General features: G+C 38.4%; 1 protein-coding gene across 1 annotated transcript in view; it reads left to right on the top strand.

The window, feature by feature from the left end:
* The window catches only part of dcc (DCC netrin 1 receptor), a 270121-nt gene that overhangs the window by 105786 nt on the left and 150009 nt on the right, over window positions 1-14326 (top strand). Inside the window, exons 6-7 of the mRNA XM_020601173.1 lie at window positions 8989-9143; window positions 11107-11210. Of these exons, the coding sequence (XP_020456829.1) occupies window positions 8989-9143; window positions 11107-11210 (259 nt within the window). The remainder of the gene's footprint in view (window positions 1-8988; window positions 9144-11106; window positions 11211-14326) is intronic.

Below are 14326 nucleotides of genomic sequence, written 5' to 3'. Positions count from 1 at the left end.
AGCCACACTCAGCTGTTTGTTGACCTTTAACCTTGCACTGCTTGCTCTGTTAGTTTATTCCTCGTGATGATGTCAGTTTTTCAGCATCCTCCCTTCTCTTTCCTGCCTGTTTGTCAGTAGCAATTACCTTGATGTCAGCTTTATTTGTTCATCATGACAGACAGCTCCAGCTGGGACTGACAGGTGATTTCGGCCTGGATACATCTCTCAGCAGGCACACGACTGTACTGATCTGACATGATTTGGGTCAGGCCTGTCGGACAGCTACAGCCAGGCTAATAATACACTGTAAATATCAGCTGTGTCATACCGCCACAGTGACCACTGTCACTGTGACCACCATTAAACTGATGCCAAGGCAACCACTTAGAAGTCTGTCTTCCTGCTGGGAGCTGAAGCTGAGGAGGAAATCCCCAAAAAAGCACAGCTCTTGTTGAATTCTGTGCTCAGACAGAAGAGAGCAATCAGTCAGGCGTTTTAATGCCTCTGCAGTGGCGACAGTCATGGCCGGAGGCCTTGTGTTTTCAGGTTGTCTGTCCGTCTAGCCCTGTTCTTAGGGACACCTTGTCCCATTCCCATGAATTTGACTGGCTGGCAGAGGCATGCAACCTCGAAGTGGTAATTTTAGTTCTATCAACAGTAATGCTGGTGCAAATGTAGTTTAAAAATAAGAGAGACCCAGAGAATAGCCCAAACAAAGTTCTGATGATAATGAAGGCAAGGTATCCTGGTCACCTAGAGTCTTGTTTGGTTGATTAAGAATGTCCCTGAAGGCGAGCTGAGCTAGATAACTGAAAGACTGAGCACACACCATCACCTGCTGCACCAGTATATACAGAACCCACCTCATCTGCAGTCTTAACACGGTCTAGCTTCTTCAGCGGCATAATTTACAAATGGCAGTTTACACCCTGTAATGTCAGTTGACTACATTTCTCACCATCGTTCTCACTCGTTCTTCTGCCACTTGCTGCTACTTTGAATCTGTTTCTGCTTTTGCCTCAGTGTCTCTCAAAATGCTGAGTTTTACTGACAACAGCTCAATAAAGATAAAAAAAAAACAGCAACTTCTAGAAGCAATCTGACTCAATTAGTGAATGTAAACAGTATTTGTGTGAAAAGCAATGAATGACAGTGAAGTGTATGATATAATTCTGTTGTACTGATGGAATTAATGAAGACGTAAACATGGAGGAGCTACAGTAACAGTATCAAATACAAACTAGGGCATGCTTAGATCAGCAAACAGGAATACTCCTTATTAAAATATGATAAAACCTACATAAAATAGGAAATAAGAAATACTAGCTTGCAAAATCTCTAATATAATTTTAATCAAAGCCTAGCTCTCTCTGTAGCTGAGGTAAGTAAAGGCTTGTTCACATTTTTACATTTTATGTAGGATGCTCTTTTTTTAGGTTGTTTTTAGGGTGTTTTGACCATCAGCGTTGCTATAATCACTCTTCTTTCTGCTCTATTTGTGGTTAAAGATCATTTCACTTTAATTTTGTCAGCACTGGGTCAGCGGACGATGAGAAGAGAAGGACTTAAAGAGTAAACCCTTATTGGCTCATGTTAGATATTTAACAAAAAAATGTTAGAATTGCATTTTTCTGTTTTGCCATGGGCACTGCTGTGTTCTGCTTCAGACACCTTGAGCAAGGCACTGATGGCTAACTGGAAGAATGTGAGTTTGAACAATTTAAACCCAACAAGTGTTGCAAAATACTATTAAACTGTATAATCCTTGCCTTGTGTATTAATGGTTTCAAATGCCGTTAATTTCCACAGTTGTCCTTCAGTGTATTTCCTCTCTGTAAAACACATTCCGGCCAGATTTTGATTTGCAGATCAGTTTCCAGTCAGATTTGTTTTGTACTCACTCAGTGGTTGTGTCAGAGATCAGCATTCATGTAAACTGCACAGAGAAAAAGATCAGCATCTGTCACTCTTAGCATTTGACTTCGGCAATACTTCAGATTTCTTCCCTCTAGCTCTACTGAGACATGGAAGCCTCTGTTTGAAATACAGCTATTTGTAATCAGAATAAATAAGTAATTTACATTTTGATACTGTAATTATATTTAACTAATCATTTTGTATTACTTTTCAACAAGTAAAATCTTTTATGCTTAAGTTAGTGAGATGTAATGGGATACACTCATTTGCAATGTCATTTATCACATGTGGAGCTGTGTTAGATACAACAGTAAATGGCAAACAGGTCTCCTGGACTTGCTCACTGGGCCATTAACTTTGAGAACTGGCTTGAGAAAAACCTCTTCCATTTATTGGCTCATACTGTACCTTAGCAAAGTCTCAGTTTGAACATTTAGCTATAGTGTACATAAAATATGTATTTATTTATGGATTCAATATTTATTAATATTTGATATTACGTAGTTGGATCAAGTGTTCTTGGAACTTGATTACAAATATAGACTTTGGCTTTTACTTCAGTTTTCATCATATTTTAATGTCTTTTGTGAGCATCCCAGAGATGTGTAATACTAAATCACTGGAGTAACCCTACAGACCCTTATAAGCACTTAGATGCCCCCAAAACAAATAAGACAAAATTATATATATTTTTGCAGTCACCTTTTACCAAGGAGGCAATTATTTTTTGTGAGAAGAACATTATGTAAAGCACGGTACATATACTGTATATCAAAAGTGTGATTTCAGTGGACAAAAATAGTTTGCAAAATAAGTTGCTAAATGTATTTTAGCAGCAAACTGCTACACAGTTGTTTAGTGTTTTGGCTGAACAGTGATTTCTCTGGAGCTCAGCTAACAGCAGTTAGCCCATCACTCTTCAATGACAGTGGCTTTACAACCTGAACTATTTCAGGCATCATGTCCACAGAGTGAATGATAAGATCTATGAATGTGTGCGTGTGTGTGTGTGTGTGTGTGTGTGTTGTGAGTCTCCACAGATGTACTTAATGACAAATGATTGGTGGTTAAGTGCAGATTGAGAGAGGTTGCTATCGAGTTTCTGTTCACACAAAGAATTTAATTTTGACTGAGTGTTTGTAGGTGTGTGTATCTAAAGCTGTGTGTATGAGTGTGAATGTCCTTCACTGAGTACTATCATCTCTCTCTCTCTCACACACATATACCCACCCAGCAGATGTTCATTGAAATGAATGATGGAGCTTATTTCCATTTGAATGCTAAGTGGAAGTTATTATGGTGCAGCTATAGAGGCAACATCACCGATACTATGTGTGTATGAGTGTGTGTGAGAGAGAGAAAGAGAGGTCACAACTGCACGTTTCCTTATTGTTTCACATTTGTCTTTGGCTGATCCGATTGCAGAAACTTTTAAAATATTTGACTGAACATTGTAAAAATAATATTTGTTGGAAATTCAGGTGAGAGCAGTTGTATCCAGGTGATGTATAGTAGTCAGTCTTGTTTTGTCCAGATGAGGTCAGCTGGTTGTTGATGTGTCAAATTACCATATCAATGGTCCCTCTCAGCTGTTTGTATTAACAGGGTGCCCAGCCTGTTGTCTTCTGTATCACAAAGAATTCACCTGGAAAAAACAAATGCTTTTGTAAACATCTCCTCAGATGACCAGGTAATCAGTGTTGAGTTTGCAGAAAAAAAAAAATCAATGGATGCTCAGGGAATTCCCCAAACACAACAAAGGCAAATCAGTTGGCCAACAAGTCGTCTTCCAATGTAATGAGAGAAACTGCTGAAGAGGAAGAAACGAAAGCTTTTGTAATTTATTCTAAATCTTGAGAAAATGTTTCAGACTGCAAAATGGCTTTTACACTGTCATAAAGTATAAATGCTGCATCTTGTAACAACAGAAAAAAAAAAGATTTATCAGATTAGAGATGATCTCTGTAATGGTAGTAGATGATCAGTGTTTGTCACTTAACAAGGCCACAGATAAACAGAATCGGACGTCAAAGAAAAGTGTATTCATCCATTAAAATCATGGAACACCAAGTCTGAGCAAGCTCATCATTTTCATTCCTCATAGAATGGCTTCTGTCACTTTCTGTCTACATATGAATGAAACACCATGAAATCTTTCCAGTAAAAGAAAATGAGAGCTGTTATTTATTCAGTGGTTGTGAATGTTTCTGCCTTCAGATGCATTCAGATGACACATTGTACAAACTTTAGCCAAAAGTATTCCCAAGAACATAATCTAAGTAGTCCTCCAAATCTGTTTTTACTTTATAGTGTATTAATCCAGGCTTGCTTTAGCATTTAATTGGCACATATTTTCATAGACCCTTAAAATTCAATAAGTCCTGCAACTTAAATGACAATACATATGGTTTGTACGTTGGTTAGAATATGACCCATAGGACCCTCCTGCAGTACACTTACCACACCGTTGCCATCATGGTAACAATCAGACAGTACGCTCCAAATAACCATTCTTCTGGCAAGTGCACTAGACAATTATAAGCACATGTTTTCGATTATGGAACTGTCACAAATTAGGCACAAAAACTACTTGGTTAGATTTAGAAAAAGATTGTGGGTTGGGTTAAAATATCTTTCGTGGTCATGGTTGCAATAACAAACACTAAAGGTGGAGCGGTCATGGATAACACAAAATTTCTGGAAATGAACAGCGGTCTCCTGTGTTTCCTCCTAAGGTGGTCTCTGTCGATCTACTGTATATATGACAGCTGCTTCCCAAGTCTCCTACATGGGTCCATGTTTTCCTCATAAAATGCACCCACCTACATAAAATGCAAGTAAAAGATACTATACAAAGAGAAAATGTGAGGAGAGATGAATTGAGGAAACATGTTTTAGAGACATGAGATGTCCTTTTCTTTGATCCTTCATCTGAAGTGTCTACTGATTTCTGTTAAATGTGTATCGGTCCATAAAAGACTTCTGCAAAGGATGCTCTCATGTATCCTCACTCATGGCTCCTCCAGCAGCTTCCTCACTCCTCAGAGCAGACATAAGAGCCTCGGAAGATACCTAATCAAGAAGTGAGGAACAATTATTTTCAAATTTAATGAAAATCAGTGAACTACTGATGGTACCAGGATAAATCTGGGACAGTTATCATATCTGCTAAATCTCTACTTCTACTGTAGTGCATTCACACTGGAAATTGACAATATGAACAATAGTGACAATACGCAAACTCGACTGAACCAAATAAACCAATAAACAAAATTGGCAGTAACCAAACCATGCTCTGATGACAAACCTATGAATTATGGTAACAAAGAATGTACAAGAGGCCACAGTGTCTGTCTGACAAGATGTCCGCAGATGTGACTGGGTCAGTTTTCCATAATACAATATTAACATCCATACAAAGAACAGTGAGGCTCATTGCAGATCAGCTTTACACCATTTCAGATAGACATGTAAGAATTATTTTACATTGTTAGGTTGTTAGAATTATTGATTGTACAGTGCACAAGAGGCATCATTTTCACAGATGGACAGCTCCAGAAAGATCTCTGAAAACTTAAACGTAAGAATTACATTTTATTTTAAACTCTTTAGCTACATTTTGTGAAAAGGTAGTGACACAGTAAAGCCAGTTTCACTGACTTCTGACAGTTGCTAAAAAATAATAAAGGTCACTGATTTGTGAGAACGGAAGACTATGAGAGCGACCATACCACTAGATAGACCACTCAAAAGTTTGGACACACGTTTTCTGTTCAGTTCAATGGCGAAGTGTGTCCAAGCCTTTGACTGGTAGTGTAGTACCGACTGTAATGTATTGTGTTAGATTAGATAATTTGGCTTAGCATTTTTTTTTGGCAGAAGCTGAGGGTTTTCCTATTCACTTCAATACAGTCCAAGTTTTACCACAGCAACATCTAGTGGACATTAGAGGAGCTGCAGCTGAACATGCTTCAGCTCAGATGTGGTGGCTTAGATCTGTTTTCCTCTGGTCTTTAGTGTCTCAGACTAATTCCAGGACACATGTAGTAGTCTGTGTTCTTTGTGTATCAGTGTGTAGTTGTAGCTGTGGTGGTGAAGCTGCAACCGCTCAGAGTTTAAAGGAAATCATTATCTCTTAATTAGAGCATTACTGCAGTGATAAAGTTACACCTCCAGATAATGATGTATCGATGCGAGATGCACACAACTCACCTCATCTACTAATGTCTTGTTTTCTTTTCTTCTTTCATTTCTTACCTTTCTCATTATTCAACCATTGCTCTCATTCCCATCTATCTTTTTTATCCACCTCTTTTCACCTGTCTTATGTTGCGCTTTCTTTTATCCCCTTCCTGTTTCACTTACTTCCTGCCATTCTCTCTGCACATGACTTTGTTTTAGTTTTTAAATCCTTCTATTTTTTCTTACTCTTTCCTTTTTGTTCTTTCTTTCTTTCTATGTTCACAAATCACATATAAGGCTTTTGTCCACATACCTTTGGCCAGGTACTCTGTTTTGTGTATTTGTATATAACAAGAAGCTGCAGCATTTTGAATATGTGTGCCTGTTTGTTGACATTTACAGGCCATTCCTGAGTGTGTGTGTGTGTGTGTGTATGCATGTCTATGTGTTTGTTGACAAGGAGAATGTTTGCTGTCTTGGAGTGCTGACAGCAACGTCGTGGCGCTCGATGCTACATGAGACCCTTCAGGCTTTGTCCTCGTCTCTGTTGAGGCTTAAAATGGCTTCTGTCTCCTCATCTCTAGTCTCACAGTCATGAGCTGCTGCAGCATTTTCAAACGCAATATTCAGCGACAACAGAGCTGAAACATGGCAGCCACCTCACTCTTCAGTTCCTGTCTGCTGGTTATACTCTAGTATGCAGACCATTTATTTATTTTATTGCAATATAAAACACTGGACAAAACAGTAAAACAGTGGGACAGGACATGGAAGTCAGCCCAGCAGTTTAAACTACTGGTTAGACTGAATCCAAACTGTCAAAAGATTGAATTTGACAGTTTTCAAACTGTTTTTCAACATTTTGGTTTTTTTTTTTTGCTGAGAGAAATATGAGACAGACAGTATCAGTCTCATATTTGTCTCTTAAAATATTAAGAAGGACTGAAAACAGGAGGAAACAGCCTGGCTGGGCCCAGTTCCCTAATTAACCTGTTGTCTGTATATTGGTATAAAATTTGAAGTATAAAAAATCTGTGTTTTAAAGGGGGTTGCATGCCAGATTATTAGTTTCTGGGAGCAGTGATTTGTCTGGAGGAGCAGGACGGATGGATAGATGGACCAATAAAACAGCACGAGAAGACCGGACCAGCCTACAAGGGCACATTTGAAATTGTATAAAATCAACTGAATGGAGGAGGACAGTGTTCCTTCTCGTCCTGAAGACGAGTTGAACGGTTTTGCTGTTGAGGTCAGGGCTTCAGATAGAGATGGAACCCAGAGCTCTGTAAATTGCTTTATTCGATGGTCTGTTTAGTTATGATAATAAAAGTTTGAAAATTGATATTCGATTCTGATTATTCTTCTTGAAAGAACACACTGCAAAACCTAATGTGACGGCAAGACCAAAATCACCAGATAATGTCATTGGAACTATGTTTTTTTCCAGAGCATACAGGGACTTTCATTTTGATGGATTCATCTAGGATGTAAAATTTACAGCATAACACTATAATGACTATAATTCTAAGTTTATACATATACAGTAAATATACAGTATATACAGCATGCCATGATAAAACATTTTTAAAGCCTGCCTAAAACACAAATGGCAGATAGCTACATGCTAATGGCTAAATCCTGCTTTTCACATTAACAAAATGTTAACATGCTAACAATAAATATGCTTAAAAATGCCAAAACATGCTGTGATTAAATGTCATGTAACTTAAAGTCTGAACTACAACAGCTCACTTTATACTGTGTACAGTATACTGGACAGCTGTGATTATCTACACATCCAGCAGACACAGTTGTTTGGAGTTGTGTTCATGTCCACATGATGACTAGGTCCATTGTTCACGCTCCATTTTGCTTTGCTTTTGGTCTCCTATCAGCTCCTGAGAAAACACCTAGCTCAGCTAGAGGTTACGCTTTTTCCACCAGGTGGTTGCTAACTTTGTCTGTCTTGTGAGCTGTAACACAAAAACTGACTATAGGTTATCACTTGCGAGGGCATGAACTCACCAGTGAAACCGTGGCATCTTTGGCCTCCTTATCTTTATTGTTTCAGATTATTTTATGCTCATCTCTCTGGACTTGGCCATCATAGTCCAAATGAGAGGAGATCCAAGTTGATGAAAGGGTTACATTCATCTGAGTCACCTTCCGGTGACTCCATGTGCTCACAGCACTGAGCTTAATAAGTAGTAATGAGTGGTGCCCTGATTTCTTTGAAGAAGTTCTTTTGCTCTGGGTTCCACCTCTCAGGCTACAAAAAGGCTGCCTTATCTGATTATGCAGCCTAAAGAGGAGTACCTGCAGACACTAGTCAGGATGAAAAGAGTTATTCTGTTAATTATGTATATAAGTAGAGAAGAAAGACATTAAATGAACATTCGTTATCTATTTTTTTTTTATTCACAGAAAAGGAACATAATAAAAATGTTGATAATCTGCCATGTCATGACCTAATGTCTTAGTGCGTGAGAACCAACCAAAACCAAACTATGATTTAAAAGTAGACTTTCTGTGTGCAGCATAAGCAACAGCCCACAGTTATATACCTGGCAATGTCAAATGCATTTGGAGCTGACCATGAGGAAACGAACACGTAATGATCCATGGAGGGTAATGAAATATAGCCCTTCACTAAACTGCAGACTCAGTTTGTAATTGTGTTTATTAGTCTGAAAATAACAGAGGCTATTACAGAACCTCACTAATGTAGCACAGAGCCCTGAAGAAAAGTGAGTCAAGGCGCTGAACGACACTGAACAACAAATACAGTAACAACACTACTGCTGATTTGTGTATGACTCAGAGACACTCCAGCCAGGAGGAGGAAATGGGATGCGTTCAAATGTTCCTCCTGCTGATGTGTTGTGTTGTTTTGTGTATTTTCTACAGTGCCTCCCCAGTTCCTGAACTACCCGACCAACACGTATGCCTACGAGTCCACTGACATCGAGCTGGAGTGTGCCGTGACAGGAAACCCTGCACCGACAGTCCGCTGGATGAAGAACGGAGAGGAAGTCATCCCTAGTGACTACTTCCAGATAGTGGTGAGTCAAACACAACTCAGAAACATATACATACACTGCACAGATATACTGCATCCCTACATCTGAATAAACTTTAAATCACTGTGGAAAATATCTTCCTGAATCTGCAGCCGGAAACAGTCTGCAACATGAAAAATCGGAAATCTGTAATGAATATGTTGAAAATATCCATCTAAATACACATATTGCATTAATCACAAATCAAAATGTTGATGCAAATTATTTTCCAAATAAATTCAAAAACATATTCTGCAAAAGACAATAAATGTTAAAATGATGTTCATTAGCCAAACATTCAAGTCACTCAGATGCTGAAAAATGTATATTGCTGAATTTTTATCAATAATAATAATAATAACAGGGCAATAAACCAAGTTTTTATATTAAACTTGCATATTACCTCTTGCTCATTCATTCATTCATTCATTTTCTACCGTTTGGTCCCTGAGCGGGGTCACGGGGGGGGCCGGAGCCAATCCCAGCCAGCAATCGGGCGAAGGCGGGGTACACCCTGGACAGGTCGCCAATCCATCGCAGGGCTACCTCTTGCTCACAAAACTGTAAATTCTTCAATAGTGGCTCATCAGTGAGAAGCAGGCTCTGACTTGGAGTATGCTTAGTGTACATTAGCCTTTATTAAAAATGTCTCTGTTTAGCAAATATATTTGATCATATTTTAGTAATAAGCTTCAAGTGTTTCCTGATCTGCTCCTGTTTTAGTTTGTTACTAATGTGGTTTGCTGTTAAAGGCAACAACATTTCCTCTATGTGTGCCTGCTGTCTTCATACTCTCAGTATAATGAACAGCAACAACTAATTTTCACTTATTTCATTAACAGAATGCCATGTCATGCTCACCACTCTGCTGCTCTCAGGTTTGCTTTTTAGCACAATTGCTGGTTTTATTTACTCATTAATTATAGTCTCTTGTACTTACAGTAGCTTTTTTTTTTTTAATGACTGTTAAGCCACTATCTCAACTCACATTTTCTGCAGGGTGTTTTAAACTAAAAGCTTGGCAGTAGTTCAGGGAGACTATTCCTTTCCCAGGCTTGTAAGATGAAAGAAAGCAGGGGGAGCTGCATGTTCATACAGTAAATCAACCAAAGAAATCTTTTGTATTATTTATCATCTTATTATTTTTATCACTATTACCTTTGCCAAGGAGGTTATGTTTTTGGTTCCGTGTGTGTGTTTGTTGGTTAGATTACAGACAAACAGCTGGATGGATCATCAGCACACAAGGGGACCAACCCTAGAAGCCATTAGACGTAGATTGAAAAAGGTCAAAAGTCAAGTGTCTTGAGCATGAAACCTATCAATCAAAATACAACATCTGAGCTACATACATTCCAGTTTACTTCTAGTTCAATATCTAAGGTCAAATAAGGAAAAGATCAAGATTGATTGTATATCTTATAAGTCAGCAAGTAAAAAATTTGCAATGACAAGAATGACAATGCAATTAGTATATACTGTAGTATGAGGAGGAAAGGGTCTACAAGAAAATATTATAGTACTTTTGAGTGTGTATCACAGGGTCTCACAAGCAAAACAAAACAAACAAGCAAACAAACAAAAGTGGAGGCAGATGAGCCATCAAGTGGGTCCAGATATTCAGACTTTTAATGTGAAATGTTTGAAGGAAGGGTTGATTTTAACTTATATTTTCATTGCAATAGCTAAAAAATTTGCAAAGTAGAAGTGAGTAGAAATAAACAGTGAATGAAAACAATATGATGTGAGTATGACATGATTGTGATGTACATTCATAATCTCTCAATTTGTCAGGTTGCATTTTTCTGTAAAGTGGAAACACAAAAACACCCCCCCCCACACACACTCTCTCATGCACACTTGTTTCTATAAATAAATTCTTGTTTCTGTATTGGTTTAAACAAGACCTTGTCTATTTGAAGAGTTTAATTTCTTTTGTTGGTGTATGTTTTTTGTCGTTCCCCAGGATGGCAGTAATCTGCAGATTTTGGGTTTGGTGAAGTCAGATGAAGGGTTTTATCAGTGTGTTGCTGAAAACTCAGCCGGCAGCTCACAGGCGATGGCTCAGCTGCTGCTGCTCCGAGAGCCAGCTAGGAACACACACACACACACACACACACACACACACACACACACACACAACTGATAAACTTGATGTCCCTGTTGCTGCTTACTGATAAACACAACCTGCTATCATCATCTGCCATCTTAATTTCGTTCATTTTCTCTGACTTTGCTGTATTTCCAGTGATATCATTTTCCATTTTCTGTTCAGTTGTTTATTGTTTTATTATCTTTTTTTTTGCATTGTGTTTCAGTTATGAGCCCTGTTGATAAATAATGTTGTCAGATTAGGTGAAGTTCATTTTGTAATACGCTACAGTGAATCTAAGTTAGTGTAATTCTAAAATCAGCTCTATTTGATTCTGAGTGATGACGAGCAAGAGAAAATCATTTTTAGCCACTGTGGCTTCAGCTAACTGAACATGCATCCATAATTCTGTGCCATAGATAAATTACTTGTTATGTGATGTAAACTCAGGCCCTCCTTTGTTCTGACAGCAAAAACAGTTTACAATATTAAAGCTGCCAGCTATAATACAAACATGAGGAATTTTGAACAGAGCCAGATCTTATGGCTCTGTTCCTTTAAAACAAGGTTTTATCATAATTTTGGATTACAGAAGTCACAATTACAACACATGATTATTAATTTATCTCATAATAATAAGTTAACATTGGTGGACCAAGCTTTTGCCCTCATAAGCTACATGGTAAACAAACAATCAATTATTATTATCAAATCTCATTCTGAAGTGTGATATACATATATATATATACATACACACAAAGAAAAAGAGAAACGGGAGGGTAACAGGAATGGAATGGAACATAATGCCTGCAGCTGCAAGGCATCTGCTTTAGCCACAAACTGGAGCTCAATGGGAGCTTCTGTTGGAGGTTTGGTGAGAGTGGAGGGAAGCTTCACATGTTCCCTGATATAGATTGCCTTACTGGGTCATGTGGGTCGACTGGGGACGGGCGACTGCTGTGCTGAAGCAAACTGAGTCTAATTTAAGGGGTTGTTTGCCCCTTGATCTTTCTGATGGCATTATTATAACTTAAAACACAGTTCGGGTGGAATCAGACTTAATTTATACTAAGTCTACAAAAAATATTGACTGGATGGCTTTAAAGATTGGCACGCTGATAACTTTAGTTAGGTATTGTCTTGCCTGTTTGCAAATAAGAGGAAAACTCAAAAGTCTAAAAGAACATGAATGAATAGAAAAGCACTACTGTGGTGATTCAAGCACACAATTTGGCAAAAACATAATTAAATACAAAAACACTGAAAAATACAAACAACTGACAACATGGAGACAAACAGAACTCTTCAATGGACAAACTTGTTCTGAACTAGAAACACAGGAACTGACTAGCTAACTGTGTGACTGAAAAGCCACCTAACCACTAGCTAGCCACCAAACCCACAAATACACACAAACTAATATGCTGACTACGTGACTGGCTTCACAGTCTTGTGAGAACAAATATCCTGGTTATATAAGGGACTGGAAAAGACATGAGGAACTTAGGTTGACTGTGTCTGAAAATCCATCAGTTACAAGTGTTGTCACCTACACATTTTAATCTAACCTATTCTTTTTGCATTCTTTCTTTCTTTGTCTCTGCTTTAATCACTGTTCAGTGTGTCGCTTCTTCCCTGAGCCAGCAGCGCAGATGGCAATGCACACATACATTAACACACACACACACACCCACAAAGACATTAAGGGGGTCAGATGGTTGGTGTTATCGCTTGGTTACTATCACCACGAGAAACGAGCATCCCAGCGGGCTCGCAGTGGCCAATCAAACATTCCCAAGAGAAATCACAGTAGGTCTGAGTGTGAGTGTGTATGAGTGTGTGTGAAGAGTCCATCCAAGGATAAAGAGGCCTGGCATCACCAAGGGTAACAAGGTGGTATGCTGATAATCTCACACACACACACACACACACACACACACAGACATACAATTATGCTGTGCTTTTGTTCCCTCACTTACTGTACATAGTTAAAATGCATTTTTCACTCAGATAAAAGACTATTGCTCATACACACACACACACACACACACTTTGCCTAACCTTAACCAGCACAACTAAATTCCTAACCCCAAGCCTTGCCTTGGCCCTAATTTAAACGTACTTCTACCCTTAACTTTACAGAGGTATTAAATTTGACCACAAACCAATAGAAAGACATGCACATGTATACATTTTGCCAAGTTTATATTTCATTCTTTTTGAAATCAGCAGCACTTTGCTATAAGAAACTGAAACACCTATGAAACCTTCACTTTCTTGACTTCTAACCTTCAAATAGTATGGTATTTACTTTATGAGCTCAAAAAAAAAAAAAATTACGCCTCCCATGAAAAAAACTGGGTTTTAAGATTATCATAACATATTGATAAAACCAACTGTGTCTTCTAAAGAGCAAGCTGGAAACACCACAAACATTTCTGTATCCACCAGCAAACACAGTGCAACATTAGGATCCCATTTGAGTCATGTTTGTGTTCACCAGCATGTTGTAGCTTTGGTTTAGTTTGTACCAACTCTTGAGGAAAATATCAGTGGTAACACCAAAACCCTTTCCTAACAAAGGGCTAAAAGGCTCTTGTATTCTTCACCAGCTGCAGATCAGGTAGATTTTTCCACTGAGTGACACACTAATTACACAGTGGAAACAGCCATACAGGTGTTTGTAAGTTAATTAAATATAGAACAAATCTTAAATTTATATATTCAAACTTTCTGACAGGAAAGCCACCTATCTCCCTCATTCTCTATTTTACAGTCTCCTCAGTCCTTTCTCTCCCTCTCTGCAGTGCAGTTTCAGTTAAGTCCTGGTCTGGATCTGATCTGAAGGCTGGATCAGGATTTAAACTTCACACTATTAATATGATGTCGGCCTTTAGTCTCATTTTTCAAAATGAGCTAGGATGACCATGCTCAGGGCAGGCATGTGGAAAGATATTATATAAACCAGCGTGAATATTAATACATTGTGGGAATGAAGGACATTTTGTCTGGTGCTCACACTTTCTTGAGCTGTCTGAGGGTTAAGACTTGGTGTTAGGGTTTATATTAGAGACAGGTTAAGGTCATTTTTAGG

The sequence above is a fragment of the Monopterus albus genome, unplaced genomic scaffold, assembly GCF_001952655.1.
Source record: "Monopterus albus unplaced genomic scaffold, M_albus_1.0 scaffold50.1, whole genome shotgun sequence".
NCBI lineage: Eukaryota > Metazoa > Chordata > Actinopteri > Synbranchiformes > Synbranchidae > Monopterus > Monopterus albus.
The sequence above is the reverse complement of the archived record's forward strand: the minus strand, read 5'-3'. Positions and strand labels throughout refer to the sequence as shown.